The 26794-nt window shown below is 40.4% G+C and overlaps 1 protein-coding gene across 2 annotated transcripts in view; it reads left to right on the forward strand.

Moving 5' to 3' along the window:
* Nucleotides 1-26794, forward strand: part of THSD4 (thrombospondin type 1 domain containing 4) — a 585321-nt gene that overhangs the window by 481264 nt on the left and 77263 nt on the right. For both annotated transcript variants that reach the window (XM_033109294.1, XM_033109295.1), the window contains one exon: nt 793-997. In XM_033109294.1, the coding sequence (XP_032965185.1) occupies nt 793-997 (205 nt within the window). The remainder of the gene's footprint in view (nt 1-792; nt 998-26794) is intronic.

Raw genomic sequence — 26794 nt, forward strand, 5'->3', positions numbered from 1 at the left:
CAGGAAAGTCAGAGTTCTTTTAAACACTGGTCAGACTGCCTGTGTGATCTGTGCGCGCCCCTTATTTAGACGTGTATTAACCAGTGTGCTGGTGTTTCTGGCCCCTGCTTCCCCAGTACCCTTCCGCCCTGGGAAAGTGCTTTGGAGGAGCCAAGCAAAAGCCCAGCTGCTCAGCTCCTCAGGACCACAACGACCAGTGGGGACCCAGATCTCAACCAATTGATGTAATTCCTAAGACACTGGGCCTGAGAACACTATTTTTGGGGGTACTTTGTTGAATGTTTATATCGTCTGTTCTTTAGAAGACTTGGTGATAAAGCCCAATTTTAGGTGCGGCACTTGTCGTGGTCCCCAAGAATTTCTTCACATAAAAATCCCTGCAAGGTCCAGCCTTTCCTCTCTCCGTGTCCAACAGGGGATGGATTTGTGGGACCTCACTGTCCATATCCCCACACTCCCCGTCCCATTTCCCTGAATTATTTTTCTTCTGCTCATTTACCACCACCAAAGGCACTATCTTGTTTCCTTGTCTTGTTTACTGTCTGTGGCCCCACTCTGCCCCTAGAATGTACATTTCACGCGTGCCTAGAAAAGAAGAGCCCTCCCCAGAGAAGGTGCTCCTTGAATGTCTATTGAGCGAAGGGAAGAATGAACTTGCTCATCCACAGGAGCTGAATGGGGTTGGGGGGAGCCAATCCCAGCCCCACCAGTACATCTGCAGCCCTCTCCACTTCTTCCCCGGATGTTCCTGATAGATGCTACAAAAGTCTTCTGTTTTCTACCTCTTTGCAGAGCATCGGCTGTGACGACTACCTAGGCTCCGACAAAGTGGTGGACAAATGCGGGGTGTGCGGAGGCGATAACTCGGGCTGTCAGGTTGTGTCAGGCGTGTTTAAGCACGCCCTCACCAGCCTGGGCTACCACCGCGTTGTTGAGATCCCCCAAGGAGCCACCAAAATCAACATCACCGAGATGCACAAGAGCAACAATTATTTGGGTAAGTTTGGTCTCCTTCCAGAAGAAACCATCTGTCCCAGCCAGGGGGTTCATCCCCTCCGGGATCGGGGGATGAACACAGTGGTGTCCAGAGGTCCCCCAACGCGTAGAAGGTGTCACTGGGGATGCCAAAGCACCCCCTCCCCCTTGAAACGCGAAGCTTGGGTAGAGAAAGTTTAAAAAGCCCTACTTGCTAGTAAATGTTTAATATCTACATGTGTAAACCAGCCTTTGCTCCTTCCAAGAGAAACATGGTTATGAATTCAATAATTGGCTAAATTGTTTCTCCGAGATGGGAGAGGCTCTTTGAAAAGCCAAGAGATCTGCCAGTCTTTTGTTCTGTGGGGGTTAGAGGGGGCCCGGGGCATTTCATGGTCCTGTGTGGACCTTCACTCCCTGGGTTTCTAAAGCAAAAGGCATTTTTCTCTTCTTTCTACCTCATCTTCCTGGGGAAACAGTATCTTCTGAACAGCTGCAGAGCCCTGAGCTATCATTCTGGGCAATATCGTCAATATTGAGAGGGTGTTTTAAACCCATTTTCCTTCAAAAAGAGATCTTTGTTGATACTTCCTTCTTGGTTTCTGGCTGATTGCATTTTATGCAAAGCAATTGAATTCTTACAGATTAATGTTTACGAATTTCTAATTCAAGTAAGCATGTATAAATCAGTTAACAAAATACTATAAGGAAAGCAATTTCTTAAAGTCAGTTAAGGAACAAGTCATTTTTGTATTGTAATTATTTATTGAACAGGAACTTAAATAGCACAGGTACTATTCTTAGTGCTTCGCGTTATTAGATCATTGAACGCTCTCAGCAGCCCTAGGGGGTAGGAATTTTCCCCTCCCCATTTTGTAGATAAGGAAACAGGCACAGAGAGATTATGTAACAGTGCCACAGTCACACAGCAAGGGAGAGGGAAGTGTGGTAGTCTACCTAGAGGTAACACCCACGAGAAGATCTCAGAACCAAGTGCTGTGCAGCAGACAATGGCTGCAGCAGTTGAGAGATCCTTTATTTTGCAAATTTCAAGTTGCAGGATCACTCCAGAAGATAACTCCAGACCCGAGAACGCCAAGTTCTATAGTTCTTCCTTCTCTCCCCAGCCAACTGCAACCAAACTTAGCTTCACTTAGTTTTATTGGAGGGAGGAGGAAAGAATGGCAAATGGGACTTCAAGACAAACCCTTAGTTAAAGTGGAAAGCTGTTTGTTGCATTTGCTCTGGCAAACCCAAAAGCCAACAAAGTGGCGATAAGCCTGAATTCCCAGTGAATGGTTGCTGTGTTATTTTTAGTTGCAAACAATGTCCTCCTTTCTATTGTATTATTAGGAAATCACATCTCCATAAACATCCTGTCTCCTAGAATGGAAAATGTTCTTGAGGGTTTATTTGAAGTGTGAATGTGTTGAAATACACCAGCAAACAATGCCACTTTTTATGAGCTTTGTGTTGTTTTAAGTTTTCCCTGGTTTGAATTAGTCCTATTCAGTAAAGGGTTTTAAAGCTGTGCCTTTTGAAAATAAAACAGATATCCTGGGTGAATAGTCTACTGGATGTCTGAACAGAAACTTCTCTCAGCACTTTAGTGTTTTCATCTAGAGTATGGATGGACTAAGAATCTTGACCTTACAAGTATTTGCGAGAATCAAAAGGATAACAGATATTCAGAACCCAGCAGAGCCCCTGGCACTTATTAACAACGACAAATATTCGTTCCCTTTCTTTTGTCTCAGAGAGCTGGTTAGTAGTCAAAGCTTCATGGAATCAAAATTTCATCCCCCCCTAAAAAAGATGAAGAGGAGGCAGAGGAGAATGGAAGTACCCAGAGTCAATGAAAGGGGGATTTAGAAAGTCAAGTTCAATTTCCTATGCCCAGAGACCAGTGGGGTGCATGAGGAATTCAGAGTCCATGGCAATAATACATGATGCCACATGGACAAAGGAGGGAGAGTGGAAACAGAAGAGCAGGCTTTAGTGAGGGAGGTTCCAAAGGTGATGCACAGGAGCTTCTGTCTGTTTCTTTTTCTTCTTTTTTCCTTTTTTCATTCAGATATAATTCACATCCTATAAAATTCACCCTTTTAAAGTGTGCAGTGCTTTGGATGGTCTTTTTCTCATCACAGGCATTCTCTTTACCTATCCAATTTATCCTGCTAAATCTCCTGTTCTGTGAAGTCTGTATATTTTTAATGTTAAATGGCATGGGATTGCTTAAAATTATGTATAAGTCATTACAGCACAGATCTGTCTAGCTATTTTTCAACTATCCAGTGACTGTTTTTTATATTACACATTTTCAAACATTGAAACATTTTTTCAAAGAGATAAGTGATGGGTTTCTCCACTGTTTTCCAGGTAATGACGAAAGTTGTAGTTTTCTTACCTTGTCATTTCTGCTGGGTTTTGTATAAAAATCTGACTTGGTTCACAAAATTGGTTTGGCTGTTGACATACATTTGTTCAGCAGAATAGGCAATACAGAGGAAATGAATAGTTCAGATTTGTGACATTGCTTTGTAAAAATGCACAACTTTAACAAATTTTGTTCAGTGGCCCTATTGTTTTCCAGAATTACCTTTAGTTATTTGTAATGCAAATCAAACTTTCATTGTGAAATACTTCGTTGTCTTTTCTTTTAATTTTTATTGGGGAATATTGGGGATCAGTGTGTTTCTCCAGGGCCCATCAGCTCCAAGTCATTGTCTTTCGGTCTAGTTGTGGGGGGCGCAGCTCAGCTCCAAGTCCAGTCGTTTTCACTCTAGTTGTGGAGGGCGCAGCTCACTGGCCCATGTGGGAATTGAACCGGCAACCTGGATGTTATGAGCCCTGCGCTCTAACCAACTGAGCCAACCAGCTGCCCCGATACTTCCTGTTTTTTAATGACCCAACTCTCCAAACATGATAAAGACAGAAAGTAGATTTCAATAAAAACAGAGGGACTTGTGTTATTATTGCTGGAGAAGATGGTTTAATCAGCTCATTTGAAAAGATTTTCTTAAACCGTCAATATTTACATGACCTACCCTAGCTCACTCAGTTAATAATAGTAGTCATTCTGGAGGAATAGATAGCTTTGTCTCTAAGCATTTTTACATGACCATGGTCTTCTGACTTTTAAAACTGGACATTCTGAGCCGGCCCGGTGGCTCAGGCGGTTAGAGCTCTGTGCTCCTAACTCCAAAGGCTGCCGGTTCGATTCCCACATGGGCCAGTGGGCTCTCAACCACAAGGTTACCAGTTCAATTCCTCGAGTCCCGCAAGGGATGGTGGGCTCTGCCCCCTGCAACTAAGATTGAACATTGCACCTTGAGCTGAGCTGCCGCTGAGCTCCTGGATGGCTCAGTTGGTTGGAGCACATCCTCTCAACCACAAGGTTGCTGGTTCGACTCCCGCAAGGGATGGTTGGCTGTGCCCCCTGCAACTAGCAACGACAACTGGACCTGGAGGTGAGCTGTGCCGTCCACAACTAAGACTGAAAGGACAACTTGAAGCAGAACTAAGATTGAAAGGACAACAACTTGACTTGGAAAAAAAATGTCCTGGAAGTACACACTGTTCCCCAAAAAGTCTTGTTCTCCTTCCCCAATAAAATCTTTAAAAAAAAAAAAAAACAACAAAAAAAAAACTGGACATTCTTTATTTTGCTTGCTTCAGAAAAGATTTGGAGTTAGTTTCTAAAGATGTAATTATAGAGTTAGGCTATGAAAATTGAAATTTAAAAATCAAAAACTACATAGAAGAAGGAAACGTGTGTACCAAAAGCACTGGCTAATATGTAAGTAGTGACGGCACATTCAACCTGACTCTGAGTTTATAGTTTAATTTGGTTTGGCCATCAAGAAGTGAGCTGGCTGGACTCAGATTCTGAAGGCTGAGTTCTGGCCCTGGCCCTGCTGTAACTCACAGAGAAACTGGCCCATTCAGACCTGGGCCAGGGGTCAGGGTGGGGGTTGGGGGGGGGGACAGGCCAGCTCAGCACTTCATGCTGCTGACTATTTCTCTGAGCAAAGCTGGAGAAACTGTAACATTTATTGGTGCACAGATTTCTGGAAGTAAGGTGTTTGTCTCACTTTAGTTTGGAAACCAATGAAATTCTATAGAATTGAGCTCTACTTCTCAGTGGCGTAGTCAATTTGAATTTGTTCACATGCTACAAAATATAGTTGGTGGTTTATAGATTCCTCCATCTCTTTTCCTTTTAATGGGAAAGACTTTGGAATCCTTGTATCTTTTGTAGGCTATGTATATGTATTCTCCTTTTGGACATGAGTTATTCTGAACCCTGTTCTTTAGAAATAATTTAAATCTAATGTTATTAAAATGATTGATATTTTATATTATTTGCCTCTTCCTTAATAAGATGTAAAATTATTTTAGCTGAAATATAAAAGCTTGGCATAGCTCAGCCTGTTCGGTTTACTAATGGCATTATGTAACAGTTAAGAAATCAGACATAAAAGCATACCAAGCAAAAACTTGATTCTACAAGACATGTTCTACCTGCCAACATGTTATGCTGTTATGAGCTTTAGACTTGGCAGGGATTTTTTAAAGGTCTGTAATCTTTTTAAAATAAACTGGCAATATCTTTACTTTTAAGCATGTTAAAAGTTTTAAATAGTAATAATGGTCAGCATTTTAAATATCAGGTATCATGGATCATCTATAATTTGCATCTATAAATAAACCTTTGTTTATTATTAGTTGAACAAATATTTTTTTCGTGCACATTATAAAAATTTTGAGCAATACAGACGATATAGAGCAAAAAGATGAAATTTTTCCATCGTGCCAACCCCATGCTTGATCCACCGCCTTCAAGTGGAAAGACAGATAAACGACCACTTGTCACACTTCCGTGGGTATCCTCTGGTCCTTTGTGAAAGTACAAATAAGTATATTTGTTCTAAAATTCATATTACTGCACACATTTTTTGCAATTTGCTTCTTATTTTAACATCACGATATTCTTTCATATTAATACATATAAAGTTTATTCATTATTTTTTGAGTGTAGAACATTCCATACAATGGATGTAACACCACTTAAGTATTTTGGGATAATTAGATTGTCTCCAGTTTTCTAATATTATAAATAATACTTTAGATTTTTGGTTCAAAATGGCAGCCTGAGTACATGAGTTCTTCTTCCTTTCCTCCCAAGATTCCATCAAAATGATAGTAAAGGAATAAGAAAGGATATGACCTATAACCACCAAGAAAACAGGAGGGGGACATCTGTCAAATGATTTGAACAAATTTCTGGCAGACAAAGGGCAAATGGAAGGATGTTCCCTAACGGAGCAGAGGAGATCAGAGCCTAGGTAGCAGAGGGGACCATGATGAGGGGGGCCGGCCTGCGTGCAGAGCTTAAGGAGCCTGAGTCTGGGTAAAAGGGAAAGTGGGAGGGGAGAATGCAGCTGAAAAATGGGAGAATAATGAAAAAACCTTCAGATGAACAGACACCCCAGCACACACACTCAGAACACTGGCATCTACCTCCCTGTCCAAAAGCAGAAGGGAACTAGGGCATGGGTGAGAGTACGGGTGTTCCAAGAGCTCACTCTTCATTCTGGAAGTGCAGGAGGGAGCAGCTTAGTGACAGGCACCCCATTCTCTTACCCTACAGAACTTGGCCTGTTAACAGGTTCTGCTGCTATGTACAGAGTTCTCAGGCAGCCTTTCCATTGCTTTTGTCTCTAATATCAATGGATAATTGAAAATAACATGAATGGACAACCAAGGATCACTAGACATTTTTTAGAAGCCTATAGCGTGTAAGAGAAAACCCAAATAAATAACTGGAAAAGTTGTTTCTAGAAGAAATACAACAAATTCTTGGAGAAGAAAACTTAGTTCTCACTAACAAGTAATACTTCCATGACTCTCCAAATACATATATCCTTTCACACTTATATAAATATTGCTAGACTCCGAGAAATAGGACTTATATATAGGTCAAATGGCATGAACACTTAAAATTCTGAAAGATAAAGCAAAATTCCTCTCCAAAGTAGCTGTACTAATTTATAACCCCACCAAAAGTACATGAAAGAACCCTTTTCACCACACCCGCACCAACACTAAATATTATGAAAGTACTTCATTTTTAGCATATGTTTTTATCTGCACTTTCCTGACCACTCATTTTTATCATTATTTGTACTCTTATGAATTTGGTATTTTGAAATTGTGTTTGTAGTTTTCTCACTGATTTTGAGAACTCATATGTATTATGAATAATAACCATTTTCTTTTTGTATGCATATTAGTCTTTCTCTTGTGTTTTGCCTCTGCTTATGATATCTTTTACTCTGTGCAGAAAAAGTTTAATCTTTTTCTTTTCATTGGTCAAATCTGTCAAATCTGTCAATCTTTTTTATATGACTAATGCGTTTTTGTCTTACTTTGAAAGACCTGCCCACTTCCAACATTATAAAATTATTCTCTAATATTTTATTCTATTACTTTTATAATCATGTTTTATGTTTAAATATTTAATCTATTTGAAATTAATTTGTGTGTGTGGTGTGAGTTAGGGATCTAACTTTCTTTTTCCAAATAGATAGACAGTTGTCCCAACACTATTAAATTTCCCCCACTAATTTGAAATACCATCTCTACTCTATATTAAATACAGATGTATGTAGATATACTTGTGGATTCTCAATTGAGGTCCACTGATCGATTTGTATCTTCCTACTTCAGTACCATGTTGTTTTTGTTTCTGTGGTTTTATGTTTTATTCTTTTTAGGTCAACTCTCTGCCTCCTCCCCAATTCCTTACCCAAACACTTTTTTCCCCTAAATTTTCTCACATTTGCTCTACATACTCTTTAAAATCCGTAAAACTTCTGTTGAGATTTTAATTGATATTGCAATAAACTTATGGATTAATTTGAAGAGGAAAAATTGTCTTCACAATATTGACTCTTGATTTAGGGCATAGTATGTCTTCACTTTATGTTGTTTAACAACATTTCTCTATCTAGACTTTACATATGTTTTATTAGGTTTATTCCTAGGTATTTTATAGCTTTTGCTAATATGGTATAAGATCTTTATTTCCATTATATTTCCAATTAGTCACACTGGTGTATGTTGTTGGTTTATTTTATATATTTATTTTGTACCTTACTAGACTCTTTTAACCATTCTACTAGTTTTTCAGTTATTTGATATGGATTTTCTAGATGCAAAAATCTTGTGATCTATAGATAACAATGATGTCCTCTTCCTTTGCAGTATTCTTACTCTTACTTCTTTCTTGTCTTGTTGTACATAGAAGCTCAGACCTCTAAACCATTTTGGAATCACCATAGTGATAGTGAGCTTCCTTATCCTGTTCCTGATCATGAGAGTGCTTCTAATAGATGTTTGCTGAAGTTTCTGATAGATGCTTTTTATCAAAGTAAGGAATTTTCTTTCTGTAACTAGATTTTAAGGGTTTTTATTAGAACATGCTCGTTTTTGTTTTGTCCCCAATGGCTAATTATCCTTAGTTGTCAATTTATATTTATGCAGTTGATGTTTATTTATTATAGGTACGTTAAGTGGGTTTCCTCCAGTTATTGCAATGGACTGAATGTTTACACCCACCCCCCAAATTCATATGTTGAAATCCTACCCCCCAAGATGGTGGTATTAGGAGGTGGGGCCTTTGGGAGGTGATTAGGTCACAAAAGCTGAGCCTTCATGAATGAGATTAGTGCTCTGATAAAAGAGGTCCCTTCTGCCATGTCAGGCTACAAGGAAAAGACAGCTTTCTGGGAAGTGGGCTCTCACCAGACACAGAATCTGCTGGCACCTTTATCTTGTACAGCACGTCCTCAAATAATGTCTTTTCATTCAGCGTTGTTTCATTCAACATCACTTTGTTATAACGTTGATGAGATGCCATAAGAACTTAACTCTTCTTTATATCAATTAACCTATGGTAAAATTGGTTTTGTTATGTGTCATTTCACTTAAAGTCTCAGAACCTATCAACGACATTAAGTGAGGACTTACTGTACATCCCAGCCCCCAGAACTGTGAGAAATAAATGTCTATTGTTTACAAGCCACCTAGTCTGTGGTATTTTGTTGTAACAGCCCGGACAGGCTAGGACAGTTCCCTACATCTGATTCTGCAACAGGCCATTCCTTCACATGTAACAAACCCCAGCACGCAGGCAATTGGCTCTCAGACATGTTTCCTGTGAGTGTGCATGGGCCAGGGGCAGACATGGAGTAGAATCAAAACCACTTGCTCTTAGGGGTATGCAAGGATTCTATAGGATTATAAACATGAAGCCTCTAGCATGACAAGACTTTAATACATATTTTCCCTCCCTTACCCCAAGGCTCCAATATTTATGAATGACTGCTTAACAAAGCTCCAGTTTTCCTTGTGCAGGCGAAATACAAATATAGCCTTCTCTTCCATCCCACTGCCAGAAGCCTCCGGGATGATGCCGGCTTCAGTGTGAAATGTTGCACCTTTTGTTGCACCTTTCTTCTCAGACTTCAAAAGCCTACCTGATTGAACTCAATTGCTCTGGATGTGTGTTCTCATGGCTTCTGCACCCCGCTGTCTCTCTAGTAGTTCCTTCTTCCCAGGAGAACAAAAAGAGACTCACAGTGGACAGGTCAGTTTAGTGTCTCCCCTGTGCTGAGTCATTCTAATCAGAAAATGGTTTCTTTAGGGTATAAATTTACAATCACGTCTCTACCCATTCCCCGCCAGCTGCAGCCAGTGCTTTGAGCAGCGTTTCTCTGCTCGTGCTACCACCTGGCCTCCAGTGCTTGCTTGCCTTTTCTTCCATGTACCGTCCAGCACTGCCTGTGGAGACTGCCCTCTGCAGAGCTACCATTTCTGTCTGGGTTGCTCTCGGACAAGTCTCTCAACATTTCTGAGATTCAGTTTCCTCGTAGGTAAAGTAGGAAAACCATTGTAATTTCATGGAGCTGCTAACTTTAAACGAGAGATGTATGTAAACCCAGCACCTTAGGGGCACTCAATAACTGTTAGTTTCCTGATCTCCCTAGGTCAGGGGTTCTCACCCTGGCTGCACATAGAATCACAGGAGGCATGGTATTTGAGGCCTATTTGAAATATGCCAATGCCTGGCTCCCACCTGTGGATTTAATCGGTCTGGAGCAAGCTTGGGTATCAGGATTTGTTTAAGCTCCCTAGGTGATTCCAATGTTCTTTCAGGTAAAGGACCATGTCCTTATACAGAGGGTCTCAATTCAGGGCTATTCCCCCTTCCTCATACATGTGGCACTATCTGGAGACGTCTTCAATTGTTACAACTAGGACAGGGGTTGCTCCCGACATCTGGTGAAGAAAGGTCAGGGATGCTGCCAGCATCCTACAATGCACAGGAGAGCCCCACGACAAAGAATTATCCAGCCTCAAATGTCAGTAATGTACGATGAGAAACCCTGGCCTGTGTAATCACTAAGATGCTTTTTGGTGCTAACGTTTCACGAGTCACTTATTTCAGAATGATGTCTTAATAATAATAAATGTCTAAGGTGCTGTGGGAATGACTGTTTTATCTACCATTATGTTTGCACTTATCAGCTCCCTCTGAATTCTCACTTTCCAAGCCAAGCCCCTTCCTTCAGTTTACTTTCAATATTTCACTCAATCTGTTTGGCAGTGGTCCCCTGGGTTGCAGCCCCAGCACAGAAGTACCTGCTTTTCTGGAATTCAGAGCCCTTGCTTGCTTTCTTAATATATGGCAGGAGCATAAAAGACAGATGGAGAAAAGGAAAAGCAAAGAGAGTAAGCGTTTTCCTTTGGATTCCCCATGGGACTTTGACCTTATCTCCAGTTTGGCACTTACCATGTTTTATTGTAATTTATCTATTTAGATGTCTGATCCCGCCAGTTAGTCTAGGCACTCCTGGAAGACAAACGTTCCTGTTTTACATTCCTTCTCTCTAGTACCCTCCATGTGCCCGCACCTATGCTGAGAAGCAGACATACAGACATCTAGACAGGCCCGGCTCTCCTGAGGCGACACAGTGTTGTGAAGCCCGTGTGGGGGCAAAGCTCGGACACCTTGATCACATATGTCACTTATAGACTGTCGGAATCCCCCTCTGCTTCCTTCATGTAATACTCACTGAGCTCGCACAGTGGGAAAGGGGCGGGGTGCTCGTATCTGCACTGTTAGCTGACGACACTGGCCCCAGCTTGGCTGAGGGACCTGCTAAGGTGAACAATTTGTGAGGGGCTGAGTCAGGAGCCAAATCCAGGCGCAGCCCTTCCTCATGACCTATATTCTATGTATGTGCCCCTGGTCATTGGCAAATGAAATGTGGCTGGAGGGTGGGGGTTGGGGGAGAACCTGGGCCTCCTCCCTCCCCCCACCATTAGAAGAAAGATATGCCCTGACTCCTTACAGCCTTTTTTCCCTTTCACACTGTTCCGTCCCTGCCCCCACTATTACCCCCAACTTGATTTAAATCGTTTGGCCTACCCTCCCCTGGCGAATCCTTGGACTAGGTTGCCGTAATTAACAGTTTAGTCACTAGACTTATACCATCTGTCTCAGCAGAGTTCTTCTGAAACTAGTATCTAAAAGAACATCCAGCTCTTAAAAAGAGCAGAACATTTTGGAGAAATGAAACAATGTATACACATTTTAAGAAAGGAAAACTATGTTAAAATTGTAATACTCAATATATAGCAATAACAAAAGATGAATACAAGTCAAGTTTGACCTCTGTAATTACAAGAGGTGCTCAAAGTGTCCAGACACTTCTGATTACGTAAAGTGAATCATCAGCGTCCAGACACTTCTGATTACGGTGAACTACTCCTTGAGCAACGCTGACCAAAGTGTCCACTTGTATACATTTTTTTGGCACCCCCAGTAAATATCATTAAATTTATTATTTTAATGATTTTAAATAGAAAACTCAGTGGCATTAAGTACACTCATGATGCTGTACAACTATCACCACTATCTCTTTCCAGAACTTTTCCATCACCCCAAAGCTATAACTAATGAACAATACTTACCCATTTCCCCGATCCCCAACCCCTGGTGACCTCTGTTCTACTTTCTGTGTCATGAATTTGCCTATTCTATATACCTCATGCAAGTGAAATCATACTTGTCCTTTTGTGTCTGGATTATTTCACTTACCATGCACTCAAGGTTCATCCATGTTGGAGCATGTGTCAGAAATGTATTCTTTTGTATGGATACACCACCTTTTGTTACCCACTCATCTGCTCGTGGACAGTTGGGTTGTTTCCACCTTTTGGCTGTTGTGAATAACGCTGCTGTACAGGTATCTGTTTGAGTCCTTACTCTCAATTTACTTGGGTACATACCTAGGAGTGGAATCGCTGGGTCATACAGTCATTCTGTGTTTGACTTTCTGAGGAACCGCGAAACTTTTCCTATATCCACCAGCAACACTGGGGGTTCCAGTTTCTCCACATCCTTGCTAACACGTCAGCCGTGTTTTTAAAAGTATTTAAGCAGATGATAGGACAGTACCAGTGGTCTGCTTGTGAACCCCAGGACAGGACGCCAAGATGGGCTTTGTGACCCTCCTCCGACACCTGCTGCAGCCTCGGGAGATGGTCAAACCACAAACACAAACACCTCAGGGCACCGTCCTGACTCCTGGTTGCAGGGTCCTGATCACAGGAGAGAAGGTGATCAAGCAGCTGGTTTGTTAGTTGGACTCAGTTCTCACCTTTTCTTCAGCCACTAACTTTTATGATTCCCATCAAAACCAAATCTTCACAAAACAAAGGTCCCCTGCCAAGGCGCCCGTGAGCTCTGGGAAGATGCCGTTGTTTGTTTTCATGCTCCTGGACAGAACTTTGCATTAGGACTTTCTTCTCCCCTAGTGTCTGACAGATCGCTTCCCTTTGATTCAGGAAAGCTCTGATGTCCTTCCAGTTGTTTGCGTGGGCTCTCTTTTCACTTTCACTGTCACTCTGCTTTAAAAGATTTCACGTCTGCTGGACCGAAGTGAACCCTGCTTTTTACTTAGCACCCCATTGCCTGGAAATGTAAGACTAGGTGTGCCTGTTTGCACTTGGATTTGCCTTTGGTTTTGTGGGAGATAGCTAAGCTGCGATTTGTTTTTGCTTTTGATTGCATCAAACAGACGTAAGTAAAGTGTCCACACCTGCTTTCCTCCAACTGATGGGATGCTTTGCTCAGAATCAGGAAACAGCTGCTGAGCTCAGGTCGGGATCATAGATTTTGATGGGAGTGGTTTGACAGCCCTGTCCCTGCAGACAGAGTAACATTTTCTCCCAGCTCGTGCTGGGCGGCAGCACCTCCAGACAGCATCCAGAGCAGCGCTGCTAATTGCTCCCAGATCTCCTGCGTGGATTAGAGTGAACGCTCAGAACCTGTTACCTGTGAGTGCAGCGTGGGTAATGCTATCCCACATCCATCCATCCCCTAAGCCATTTGCAAGTGCCTCAAAACCTTCCCTCTTTGAGTCAAGGTCAGGCTTTGCAACGTGCTAGATCGCTGAGCTCCCACAGGAGGGAATTAATACAAGTTAAGCCTCCAGGAGGAATACCTAAGGTTTAAACAACATTGAGTAAACATAGCTGACTTCACAAAAGAGAAGTGATAGCTGAGAAAACAATAACATCAAGGCTTTCTTAACCAGCAGCGGGGTGCCGCCCACCCTTCCCTTCTGCAAGGTCATTGCTGTCTTCTGGAATGTCCCTCCCTTTCTCTCCAGGGTCATAGCTTCAGAAATTGGAAGTCCGCCTTCCAGGAGCATCACCTTCCTCTCCTGGTCTCACCTTCCCACGGGAGAAATCGAGGACCCTTTTCCTTCTCTCATTAAGCAGAACTCCAGCCAGATCCTACTCTTCTTCTGAAACTTTAATTCTTGCTAATAAACCCCTGAAGGGGTGAGATTTGAAGATAAGCCTCCTTTCCAGCCTTCTGACTGTGGGCGGCCTCTGTTAGCTCTTCTCCAGCTGTTTTAGCCAAGCACCCACAGCTCTTAGAAGAACTCTGTGCATCTCCCAGTTCTCCTCTGCCCTTTCCCCGAGCTAAGCACTCTTCCTGGAATTAGAGATCATGGAAATGTCAGTGTAGGAAAGGTCCACTCCTTCTGTCTGAATCGAGTTACATTCATGTCCTGACTTAGAAAATATACTTCCACATAGTCCTATTCCTCCAGCTCCTCGTGGCCTGGCGGTCACACTTACCTTTATTATGCTTTGGGGCCAGAATTTGTCTCCTTGATCAGTATTTATTTCTCCCTTTATGTAGCAGTTACATAATCTGATTAAGTGAAACACTGCCCTTCATCTGACTTGATATTCATACAAAAATAATTAAACATTTCAATGAATACCGATAAGCACCGACTGTGTGCAGTGCATTGTAGAGACCTGAAATTGAACAATACATGGTCCCTGCTGCAAAAAGCATTTACAATCCATTTGAGAATCTGTTTGTGGGGACAGAGCCCCAGAGAGCAGTTTCCAGGCTCTCGGCCTCATGTGGAAAGGTACTGGCTCGGTTATTAGATGGCCATCAGCTGTGGCTGGGTGGCCATCAGCTGTTACCAGTGAGCCATTAGCCACTAATATAACTGCTGTGGCTATGCTACAGGGTTGGTTGGGTGGCAGAGAAGCGGACCACGGATTGCACATTGTGTGGCTCCTGCTTCCTGTGTCTCCAACCCAGCCGCCAGCGAGAATATAGTGGTATGACTCCCCTACCTATGGCTCCATTGGTGTGCCTTTTTGGTCTCACCATATCCTGCATTCCTGTGCGGGGAGCAGGAGCTGAGACCTGCATGACATTGTTGATAAGGGATCCAGCACTATGGGAGGGAAAAGGATGGAGAAGTTACTTCTAACGGGATAATCTGAGGAGGAACGGGGGAGATGGTGTTTAAACTGGGCTTTCAGTGCAAACGTTGGCCACCTTCTGGGGGTAAAGGGCCATAGAGTAAATATGAGACTTTGCAGACCATTTGGTCACAGCTGTATCCACTCTGCGGCCGTACTGCAAAATCAGCTGTAGGTGATATATGAATGAATGGGCATGGCTATGTGCCAATAAAACTTGATTTACCAAAAAAAAGACAGCTGCTAAATTAGGCCTCCATCTGTAGTTTGCCAACCCCTATTTTAGAGAATGGGTGGGCTTTTATCAGAAGAAATGAGGGAAAGAACATGTCTGTCCAAAGGAGCAGCAAGAGCTAAGGTACAGAGAAAGAGGAAGTGGGATGCATGTCTGGACTTGGTGTCTTACGAACTAAGCAAGGCAGCCTTGACATTTGCCACTACAAATGTAAGTTAAGTCCAGATTGTGGAAGATCTTTCATCCCAAACTCCATCCTTCAGATTAAATCTTTGGGCAGGGGTCAGCCACTGAAGATGCTGGAGTGGAAGAGGGTTGCAACTAAGACTTTTTTTTTTTTTGGCTTTAGTAGGGGAGGAGGAAAACAGAGAGCAACCGTTTCAGAAAGGCTGGGTCTATACCAAGAGTCTGAGGACCAGAAATGACTAGTAAACAAAGATACTGGTATATCTTTTGGCTTGGTGATCTTAACCTTAGCTGTAAAGCAGAGTTTGTGAATGTGTGTCTTTAATCGGTGATTGTAGGTAAAGTGCCTTATTATACAAAAACATAATACACACCAAAGTATTGCTAGACCGTGGAATGAGAAAGTGCATGTTAGTATTTTCAGATGATTGGGAGCAAATGAGAATAGAAGGGACAGATGAGTAATTTCAGGAGTTGGAAATTTAAGTGATCAATCCTACTTAACAAGAGAGAGAGCAGGACAACATACAAAGGGAAATTTGAGTTGCATTTGAAAGAAGCGAAGTTTCTTTCCTTGTCTCAGGCAGAACCCTTGAAACCTGGCCCAGTCTTTCCTTCCTTGTTGGTACATTCCGGGAACACCAAAGCTAAATGGTTATCTAGATCTGTACCCATGGCAATGACCTAAGCCTCACAGCAAGTTCTTATTGGGCAGCAGAGATCCTGTCCCCATCCTTCCTCAATGCTGTGTTTAAAGTGAATTCCTCTATTTCCAATGATCCCACATAAATCATATATCTGATGAGTTTCCAGAATTGCTGCAAGAGGACCCATATTAACCTTAATATAGTTTTTTATTAGTATGGTGGAAATCTGTCCATCAAAGAAAACGGATCTAATCAACTGACTTCCGGTTTCTTCTGATGAGTACTCCACATGGTGGTTAGCCTCTGCTTTATTTACACAAGTGGGAATGGCTAAGACTCACTTGGAATTTTAAGAAAAATTACTAGTCACCAGTTTCACTGGCAAAAAGTACCCAACGTTCAAAGTCTCAGACATTTCAATACGAGCAGAATTGTGGCGGTTGTGCAATGCACTTTTCTGGCTCTGTGGCATTCATTCAGTCACTTGAGCTCTCTATATATCACTTTCTTTACCTGTAAAATCAATTGACAATAAATCTTACCTCATAGGATCATTGGGAAGATGAAATAAGATCCACTAGGAAAGCACTCCAGCACAAAATACTTATTCAACAAGTATCAGGCGTCATTGCTATTTTTATTGTTACTATTATGTAGACTAGTCTAGAATTATATAGTTATTTGTGCTTTGAGATTTTGTCTGGACAATAAATACCTTTCCACAAGCAAAGACCCTTTTTCTAACCATACCAAGCCAGTAGTGAAATCAAAGTTTTATGACATGCTTTTATGACACAGTGAACTAGATCTGAAGAGCTGTTTGGGTTGTATCCGGTTGGTACGGTGTCCTCTAATTGAGCTCATTGGCTTGAGACGTCACCACGGTGTTCATAGATGCAATCAGAAGCGGATCAACACTCATAGTGAAGTCTAAGCAAGTAACAAGGATTGGGCTTGATGTTCTACTTTTAATATGAATATTGACTTTCTGTTCGGTCATGAATCATTTTTGTATATATTTTTTAAGCTTTTTATTACAATATAGCTAACACACCATATTATATTAGTTTCAAGTGCACACCATAGTTTTTCAACATTTATATACGTAAAGAAGTGATCACCGTGATAAGTCCAGCAACCGTCTGACCCCGTACCACGCTATCACAATATTATTGACTATATTCCCCGTGCTGTACATTATATTCCCAGGACTTAATTTGTTTTATACCTGGAAATTTGAACCTCTTATTACCCTTCACCTTTTTCCCTACTTTTTAAATTTTTCGATCACAGTTGACATTTAATATTATTTTATATTTCAAGTGTACAGCATAGTGGTGAGACATTTATATAATTTAAGAAGTGATCCCCCTGACTAGTCTAGTACCCACCTGGCACTAGACATAGTTGTTACCATACTGTTGACTATATTTCCTGTGCTGTGCTTTACATCCTCATGACTATTTTGTAACTACCAATTTGTATTTCTTAATACCTTCATGTTTTTCACCTTGCCACTCACTCCCCCTCCCATCTATCACCCTAATAACTCTAGTACCAATCTGACACCATACATAGTTATTACAATATTATTGACTATATTCCTTATGCTATACCCTGTATCCTCATGACTACTGTGTAACAACCAATTTGTACTTCTTAATCCCTTCCCCTTTTTCACCCACTCTTGCCAACCTTCTTTCATTTGGCAAACATCAAAATATTCTCTGTATCTATGAGTTTGTTTCTGGTTTATTTGTTTGTTTTGTTCTTTAGAGTCCACATATAAGCAAAATCACATTGCATCTGTCTTTCTCTGTCTGACATACTCCTCTCAGCACAATACCCTCCAGGTCCATCCATGTTACCGCAAATGGCAAAATCCCATTCCCTTCCACGGCCAAAAAATATTCCATTGTATACAAGTTGTGATCAAACAATATGATGAATGTTTAAATTTTTAAAAATTATTACAGTAAAAGACACATTGCCACTAATCCCTCTCAAAGTATTCCCCTTCACTTCAAAAACATTTCATCGTTCTTGTCACTTTTTGAAGCAGTTCTGGTCGTCCTGTTTCATGAGTGTCTTTAGTTGCACTATTGTGGCTGCCTCTATGTCCTGAATCATTTTGACTTTGGAGAAGAGCCAGAAGTCCCATGGTGCCAGATCTGGTGAAGAAGGTGGATGAGGATGCCCTGTAATGTTTTTATTTGACAGAAATTGCCATATACCAGAAGCAATGTGTGACACAGAGCTTTATCATGATGAAGGATGATTTACAGCACACTTTAAAACACACTTTCTCTCAACCATAGCTCACACCTGACTGACTGCATTGAACAAGTTGAAACTTGGCACACACTGTTACTAAGGTTCGATGTACCACTTCCTGTATTGAAGATCCCTGCCTTTTCATTGGATGGCACTTGGCAGCAGCGTTCGCTGTATTTGTTGATCATAATGGAAAGGTTCCGTGTCACACATCGCTTCTGGTATGGCAATTTCTGTCAAATAAAAACATTGCTGTGTGTCCTCATCCACATTATTCACCAGATCTGGCACCGTGCAACTTCTGGCTCTTCCCCAATTTCAAAATGACCACGAAAGGTAAATGTTTTGAATCAATTCAGGAAATCAAGGCAACCACGACAGCACAACTAAAGACATTCACAAAAGAGGACTTCCAGAACTGCTTCAGAAAGTAGCTAGAACAATGGGATGTGTTTCGAAGCAAGGGGGAGTATTTTTAGAGGGATTAATGGCAATGTGTCTGTAATAAATTTTTTTAAATTTAAACATTCACTGTATTGTTTGATCACACCTCGTATATGTACCACCTACTCTTTATCCATTCATCCATCAATGGACAGCCAGGCTGCCTCCACATCTTCGCCATTGTAAACAATGCTGCAATGAACAAGTGGATATATACATCCCCTCACAGTAGAGTTTTAGGTTTCTTCAAACACCCAGTAGTGGGATTACTGGGTCCTTCTTTGTCTCTTGTTCTAGCCTTTGTTTTGAAGTCTGTTTTGTCTGGTATAAGTATTGCTACTTTGGCCTTTTTGTTGTTCATTTTCATTTTCATGAAATATCTTTTTTCATCCCTTTATTTTCAGTCTTTTGTGTGTCTTTCGATCTGAAGTGAGTCTCTTATAGGCAGCATATGTAAGGGTCTTGTTTTCTTATCCATTCAACCACCCTATCTTTTGATTGGACCATTTAATCCATTTACATTTAAAGTAATTGTTATTTTATTATTCATATTTTTTATCTTAAAGAAATCCCTCTGACATTTATTGTAACACTGGTTTGATGGTGATGAACTCCTTTAGCTCTTTCTTGTCTGGGAAGCTCTTTATCTGTCTGTCCTTCAATTCTAAATGATAGCTTTGCTGGGTAGAGTAACCTTGATTGTAGGTCCTGGCTTTTCATCACTTTGAATATTTCATGCCAATCCCTTCTTGCCTGCAAAGTTTCTGTTGAGAAATCAGCTGATGGTCTTATGGGAGCTCCCTTGTAGGTAACTAATTGCTTTTCTCTTGCTGCTTTTAAGATTCTCTCTTTGTCTTTAACCATTGCCATTTTAATTATGATGTGTCTTGTCTTAATGTGGGCCTCTTTGAGTTCACCTAGCTTGGGACTCTCCTACACTTGTATATCTATATCCTTCACCAGGTTAGGGGAGTTTTCTGTCATTATTTCTACAAATAGGTTTTCAATTCCTTGCTCCTTCTCTTCTCCTTCTGGTACCTCAATGATGTGAATGTTGGTATGCTTGATGTTGTCCTGGAGGCCCCTTAAACTCTCCTTATTTTTTTGGATTCTTTTTTCTTTTTGCTGTTCTTATTCAGTGTTTTCTGCTATCTTAACTTCTAAATTACTGACTCAATCCTCTGTTTCACCTACTTGACTCTTGTTTCCCTCTAATGTATTGTTTATTTCAGTTATTGTATTCTTCATTTCTGGCTGTTCTTTTTTATGTTTCCTATCTACATTTTTATGTTTCCTATATCTTTGTTAAAGTTCTCACTGAGTTCATCTACTCTTTCCCTAAGTTCATTGAGCATCATTTTAACCAGTGTTTTGAGCTCTCCATTTGGTAAATTATTTCTCTCCATTTTGTTTGGTTCTTTTTCTGGAGCTTTGTTCTGTTCTCTCATTTGCGATATGTTTCTTTATCTCCCCATTTTGGCTGCCTCCCTGCATTTGTTTCTATGTGTTAGGTAGGGCTGCTATGTCTCCCAGTCTTAGTAGAGCAGCCTTATGTAGTAGGTGTCCTGTGGGACCCAGTGTCTTCTTCCTGCTCACCTGAGCTGGTTGGTACAGGAATGACCCTTGTGTGGGTTGAGTGTGCCCTCCTCTTGTAGTTGAGCCTTGGTTGCTGTTTGCACATCAGTGGGAGGGATTGACCCTCAGGCTGATTGATTGTGTGGATTGGCCATGACTACAGTGGAGAAGCTGTTGTGCAGGGGCTGACCCTACGGAGCAAGGCTCACTTTAGCAGGGCTCTGGTGCCTGCCCAGTCTGTCCTTTGAGTTGTCCTCAGAGGTGACTGGGTGATTCTCCGGCTTGGCCTGAAGCTGGCCACTGAGTGTGCCAGCTCCAAGGCCTCCTGGGAGGGCCCTGCCACAGGCCAAGTTCAGCCGCAGCCTGTATACTTCCTGGGGCTACCTGGTATAAGCCACAAAGCAATCCACAGATGGCTGCCACCCACACTGGGCTTGGAGGTGCCTTGACAGGTCAAGCTGTGAGCTGACTTCAGCTGTTTCTAGTGCCATGCTTGGGGCTGCTCAGCAGGAGTATGGGACACACCAAAGCTAGATGGTGCTTGTTTGGGTTTTATGAACCTTGAGAGATTTTAGGAAAGTCTGCATCTTGAGCCACAACAGCCCCTTTGTATGGAAAAGCCACTGAAAGTGGCTTGGATAGGTGCACAAGTTGGGTGGGGCAGGGTCTCAGCGAATCACAGAGTGGGGAGTGGCAACAGTGTTAGTCAAGTTGATAGAGAATGAGATATATGCCTGCCCATGTCTGCACACAGGGAAGGGGCAGCGGCTGAACAAAGAAACAATGGATTCTCCCAGCACTTTTGTCTGGGAGAAAGCTGACCTTCCAGCCCTCAATCTGAAACCAGACAACTCAGTTCCTCCTTGTATGTCCCTGGCACCTTTTGAGCTGCTGCCCCAGCACTGGCCCTCAGAGCAAGTGAGTCTGTCAGCAAGTAAGTCTCTGTGCAGGCCCTTTAGGAGGAGCTCCTGGGACTGCAGATGCCCTCCGTCTCACTCAGCCACAATCTCCAGTGGTTTTTACAGCCGGAGTTATGGTGACTTCTCTCCCAGGCACTGGAACCCTCAACTAGGGAGCCTGGTGTGGTACTGGGACCCTTCACTCCTCTGGAGGGGGTACCTCCACAGTTGAGATATACCTCCTGATTTTTAACAGTCACACGTAGGTGGGGACCAGCCCATTCCTCATCTCTGCCCTTCCTACCAGTCTCTAGGTGGCTTCTTCTGTATGTCCTTAGTTAGGACTTAAGTCCTTAGGGCTTCAGTTCAGGAGATTCTCAATGGTGGTTGTTCTGTAATTTAGTTGTAATTTTGATGTGGTCATCAGAGGAGGCAAGCATGGCATTTACTGACTCCTCCATCTTGACAAGAAATCCTGAGTCATTTTTTAAAAATTTTCAGCTACATTTCAGAGACCCACCAAACAGTGAAACTCCTGTTGTGACCATGTAAGAGTCAAGGCACAGAACCTCCATACCGTTCAGCAAGGGGACTCTCATAGCCCCTGTGACACAGACCCCTCCTGAAAGGGGTGGAGACATGTTTCAACTGAAGACCTTTACAGACCTGCTTAATTGATTGCAATTAAATAAGTTTAACTTTTTATCACAGAGCTTTATCCCTTCTTTTCAAAACACACGTGAAAAAGAAATGCATGTTTTAAATGCAGAAAGCCTAACCTCTGGCCAGAGTCATCAGCTGGCCTAGCACTTATTTATTTGTTAAATAAGCTTTTATTAAGTGTTAAGTATAAATACCTAAGTTCTCAGTTCAAAATGATACAGCTTTGATGAATGTTTACAAAGTGAACACACTCGTGTAACGAGCACTCTGATCAGGAAATAGAATTTTATTGGCATTGCAGGAGCCCCTTTTCATGCTCCCCTCTCAGTCACTAATCCCCTCACACCCCCAAGAGGAACTACTACCCTGACTGTTACCACAGATTCATTTTGCCTGTTTTTTTTAAACCTTATATAAATGGAATAATACAGCATATACTCTTTTGTACCTGGCTTTGGAGGGGTGGGGCTAAACATTTTCACATTTAACTTGGAATATAATATTAAATGAGAATATAGATTTTGCCCTAATATTTTACCAATTTCCCAACCCAATTTGTTAATGAATTCATTTATTTAACACAGAAAGCTTAGAATGTGGTAAGTTCTTAACTTTATACTAGGTCTGTTTCATGGATGTTTGTTCTGTTCCATTTATCTGTGAAGTAATTTCTGTACCACAGTTCAACTATTGCAGCTTTAAAATATGTTTTAATATTTGGCATGGCAAGTCTCCCGTTTTGCTTCTTTTTAATAACATTTTAGATAATCTAGTGTGTTTGTATTCCGGGTGAATTTTGGAACCATTTTGTTACACTTAAGGAAAAAATTCCTATTGGTGTTTTCGTGTGATAAATGGTGTTAAATCCGCTCAATACACACATATTGAGCACTTACTGTGTGCCAGGCTCTGTTCTAGGCACTGGGAATGCCACAGAGAGCAAGGCACTCCCCCTCACTGATGACACTTACGTTCTAGTGGGGAATATTGGAGGCAAAGAAGAACAGAAAGATAATTTCAGGTAGCAATAACTGCTATAAAGGAAACAGAAAAAAAGGAGAATGAGTGACTGGTTGGAGGAGCAGGGTGCTGTTCAAGTTAGATGATCAGAGAAGGTCTCTCAAAGGAGTGACACTTGAACTGGAACCTGCATCATTCCAAGAGTGTATTAACATCTATATATCAACTTGGGAGGAATAGACATAGTGAAAACATCCAAACTAAGAACATAGCGTTTACTTCCATTTATTCAAATAATTTATATCTGCCAGTAAAATTTTTATATTTCCCATATAAATTCTCTGCACTTCTTGTGAAGATTGGTCTTAGATATTTAATTATATTTTGTTGTGGTATCGTGGTAGTGGTGGTGATGATGGTGATGGAGAATGAAATCTGTTTTCTATTTAATTTTCAAAATTGTTATTACCGGTATATAGGACAGTTATACATTTCTTACATTTATCACTATCTGACGACTTGGTTGAAATTTTGTTAATTTTGAGCATTCTCAATTGATTATCATGATTTTCTAATGTTATAATCATACCATATAGAAATAATAATAACACGACCTCCTCCTTTACAAAGTTGTACCTCTGATTTCTTTTTCATGATATATTACCAAAAGTTTATCAAAACTTCTAAAACAATTGTTAATAAGTGATAGCATATATCTATACCCTAACTCTGACTTCAATATGCATACCTTTAATTTTCACTCTCAAGTAAGATAGATGTATATTCATATATATTTTAAATTAATGTATGGTTACATGCATATTATCAGATTGAAAAAGTCTATTTCTAATTCTGTAAATGATTTTACCAGGATGACTTTTAAATGCTATTTTGGTATCAATTTAAATTATTTTTTCCTAAACATTTTCTACATTAAATGATCCCTGCGTTCCTGGAACACAGCCTGCTTCATCTTGCTCAGTGCTTCTTTTAATGTTCTGTTGAATTCAGTTTGCTGGTTACTTAAAATTTTTAAAATCTATAATTTGTAAGTGAGACAGGCCAATTACTTTCATTTTGTGCTACCTCTCTGAAGTTTAGGTTAGGTTAGGTTTCCAAGTTTTTATGCTCTAGAAAGGATTATACCCTTACATATTCCTTTTGATTTTGATGGAAACACACCAATAAAAAATCTGACCTTAGAATCTTTGGAGAAGAATATTTTTTTTTATTAACTTTTAAAATTTCTTCTATGGCTTATCATGTTTTCTTGTTCATCTTAGGTCAATTTGGTAATTTTCCAAATGCATCTTTTTCATGGAGAGTTTCAAATGTCAAATTACATATAGAATTCACCTGTAATTTAAAAGTACTCTGATATATTCTCTTTTTTATTTGTAATACTACTTTTTGGACTTTATTGCTTTTTTCTTTATTAAAGTTGCTTATTAAAAATTATCTGGAGAACGAGGTCTCAGTTTCTAATGTACGAGATCAGACAATTAAGTTCGTGAACTAACTCTAGAAAAAGTGCTACATATCTCATTGCTGAATACACTACGGTCACCTTCAAAATACTCCTCCTGGGAAGCTATGCACTGACACCAGTGCCTAGTTCACCCTTCAAAGCAATTTCAGAACGCTTTTTTTGAAATGGCCATCAGAGCTGTTCTCGTATTACCCTTGATGTCCTGAATGTCATCAAAATGTCTTCCTTTCAATATTCCCTTTATCTTCAGGTAAAGAAAAAAGTCACTGGGAGCCAGATCAGGTGAGTAGGGAGGTGTTCCAATACAGTTATTTGTTTGCTGGCTAAAAACTCCCTCACAGACAGTGCCCTGTGAGCTGGTGCATTATCGTGATTCAAGAGCCATGAATTATTGGTGAAAAGTTCATGTCGTCTAACTTTTTCACGCAGCCTTTTCAGCACTTCCAAATAGTAAACTTGGTTGTCCAGTTGGTACAAATTCATAATGAATAATCCCTCTGATATCAAAACAGGTTAGCAACAGCATTGCAACAAGTTCGCAAATTTAATTGTCAGACCTCGTGTTTTTTTTCTTTTTTGAATTTATAAAATTCTGTTTTAAATTTTCCACCTTGATTTCAATTTTTTAAGAAAATAAGAGTGTTTATTGCTTTGGCCACATCTGATAAATTCAATAGGTGTTCATTTTTGTTTTTTCCTCAGTCAGTGATTATCAAGTGTTTTGGTCTCAGGACCTCTTTACATGCTTAAAAATTATGGAAGACCCCAAAGAAACTTTGTTTATATAAGTTGTATTTATTGATATTTACAGTATTCAAAATTTAAACTGAAATCTGAAATTTATTGGTTTTTTAAATAATAGTAAACTTGTTATTTGATAATTGTTTTTTGAAAAGTAACTATTTCCCAAAGCAAAAAAAAAATTGAGAAGAATGGCATGGTTTTACAATTTTGCAAATGCATTAATGCCTTGCTAAATAGAAGATGCTGGATTCTCATATCTGCTTCTGTATTCAATTTACTGAGATATGATTTTTGGCTGTAATATATGAAGAAAATCTGGCTTCATGTACATATGTAGTTGGAAAATGAAGAATTAATTTAGTAGTCTTCAGATAATTATGAATCTTTTTCTTTGATAATACACCAAACTAGAAAAGTTGTAGTTTCTTAAAAACTAATTGCAACATGAAATATGAAATCATATCAATAAACTTTTTATATTTTTACATTCATAAGAGAGAGAGAAAAAGTAAATAACATTGTAGTGTTATTGTAAAAATAGATTTGATATCACAGGCCCCTTGAAAGAGTCTCAGAGACTACACTTTGAGAAACGCTGTTTTAAGTAACTGCAGTACGTGGAATTTTTTTTCACTTGTTAATTTCAAATAATGTTAGATTTGCAGAAAAGTTTCAAAGATAATACAGAGTTCCATATGCCGTTCACCCAGCCTCCCCTAATGTTAACTTTTTTTTAAATGTAGCCATATATACATGTGTATATATATGTATATACACACACACACATATAAAATTGTATATATGTACGTACATATACATATATATGTATATATATACATACATATACATATAAAATTTACCATTTTAACCATTTTAAATGTACAGCTCAGAGGCACAGTGTTGTACAGCCATCACCACCATCATCTCCAGAATTTTTTTCATCTTCCAAAACTGAAACTCTGTACCCATTATGTATAATTATGATTTATTCTTTAACCCAAATTATTTAAGACATTTGTCAATATTTACATGTTTAAGCAGTTATATTTATGCTGTTAATTTCTGATTTTATTGCTTCAGAGAATGTGATATGTATGATTTCAGGAGTTTGGTGAGTACAAAATGTAGGAAACTTTGTCTCCCTCTGTCACTGATTGAGTCAGAGGGTTTACACTGAAACAAAAAAAGGTGACAAATGTCTGTCCCTCCACATAAGAGTACCGTTGTCTTGAGATGGCCAGAGCAATCTTCCTTCATCACTTCATCAGTCCCTGTCTTTCTGTATAGACCATGAAACCAGAACACATTGAAAATAGAGTGCTGACCTCGCTTTTTACCCACAAACATCAAGTTGTTAAACTCAGGTTGTAAGGACAGAGCAAGGAAGAATGCCTGAAGCTATACTTGCCAGAAACTAAAGGAGATAGTGGTGATGATAGTGATGGTGGTGATGGTGATGGTGATGGTGATGATAGTGACGGTGGTGGTGGTGGTGGTGATGATAGTGATGTTGGTGGTGGTGATAGTGTTGGTGGTGATGATAGTGATCGTGGTTGTGGTGGTGATGGTGATGGTGATGATAGTGACGGTGGTGGTGGTGGTGGTGATGATGTATTCCATTGATTTATTCTCAGGGGGGAAGTGGCAGGAGGGTAAGGGGAAAATTTCCAGCACTACTATTCTAGACTTTTTCTGTAAAGAGCCAGAAAGTAAACATTTTAGGCTTTGCAGGCCATATGGTCTCTGCCACAACTATTCAACTCTGCTATTGTAGTATGAAAGCAGTAACTGGTTTCCAATATAATGTTATTTACAAAAACAGACAGCA

Source organism: Rhinolophus ferrumequinum, chromosome 6, assembly GCF_004115265.2.
Source record: "Rhinolophus ferrumequinum isolate MPI-CBG mRhiFer1 chromosome 6, mRhiFer1_v1.p, whole genome shotgun sequence".
Taxonomy (NCBI): domain Eukaryota; kingdom Metazoa; phylum Chordata; class Mammalia; order Chiroptera; family Rhinolophidae; genus Rhinolophus; species Rhinolophus ferrumequinum.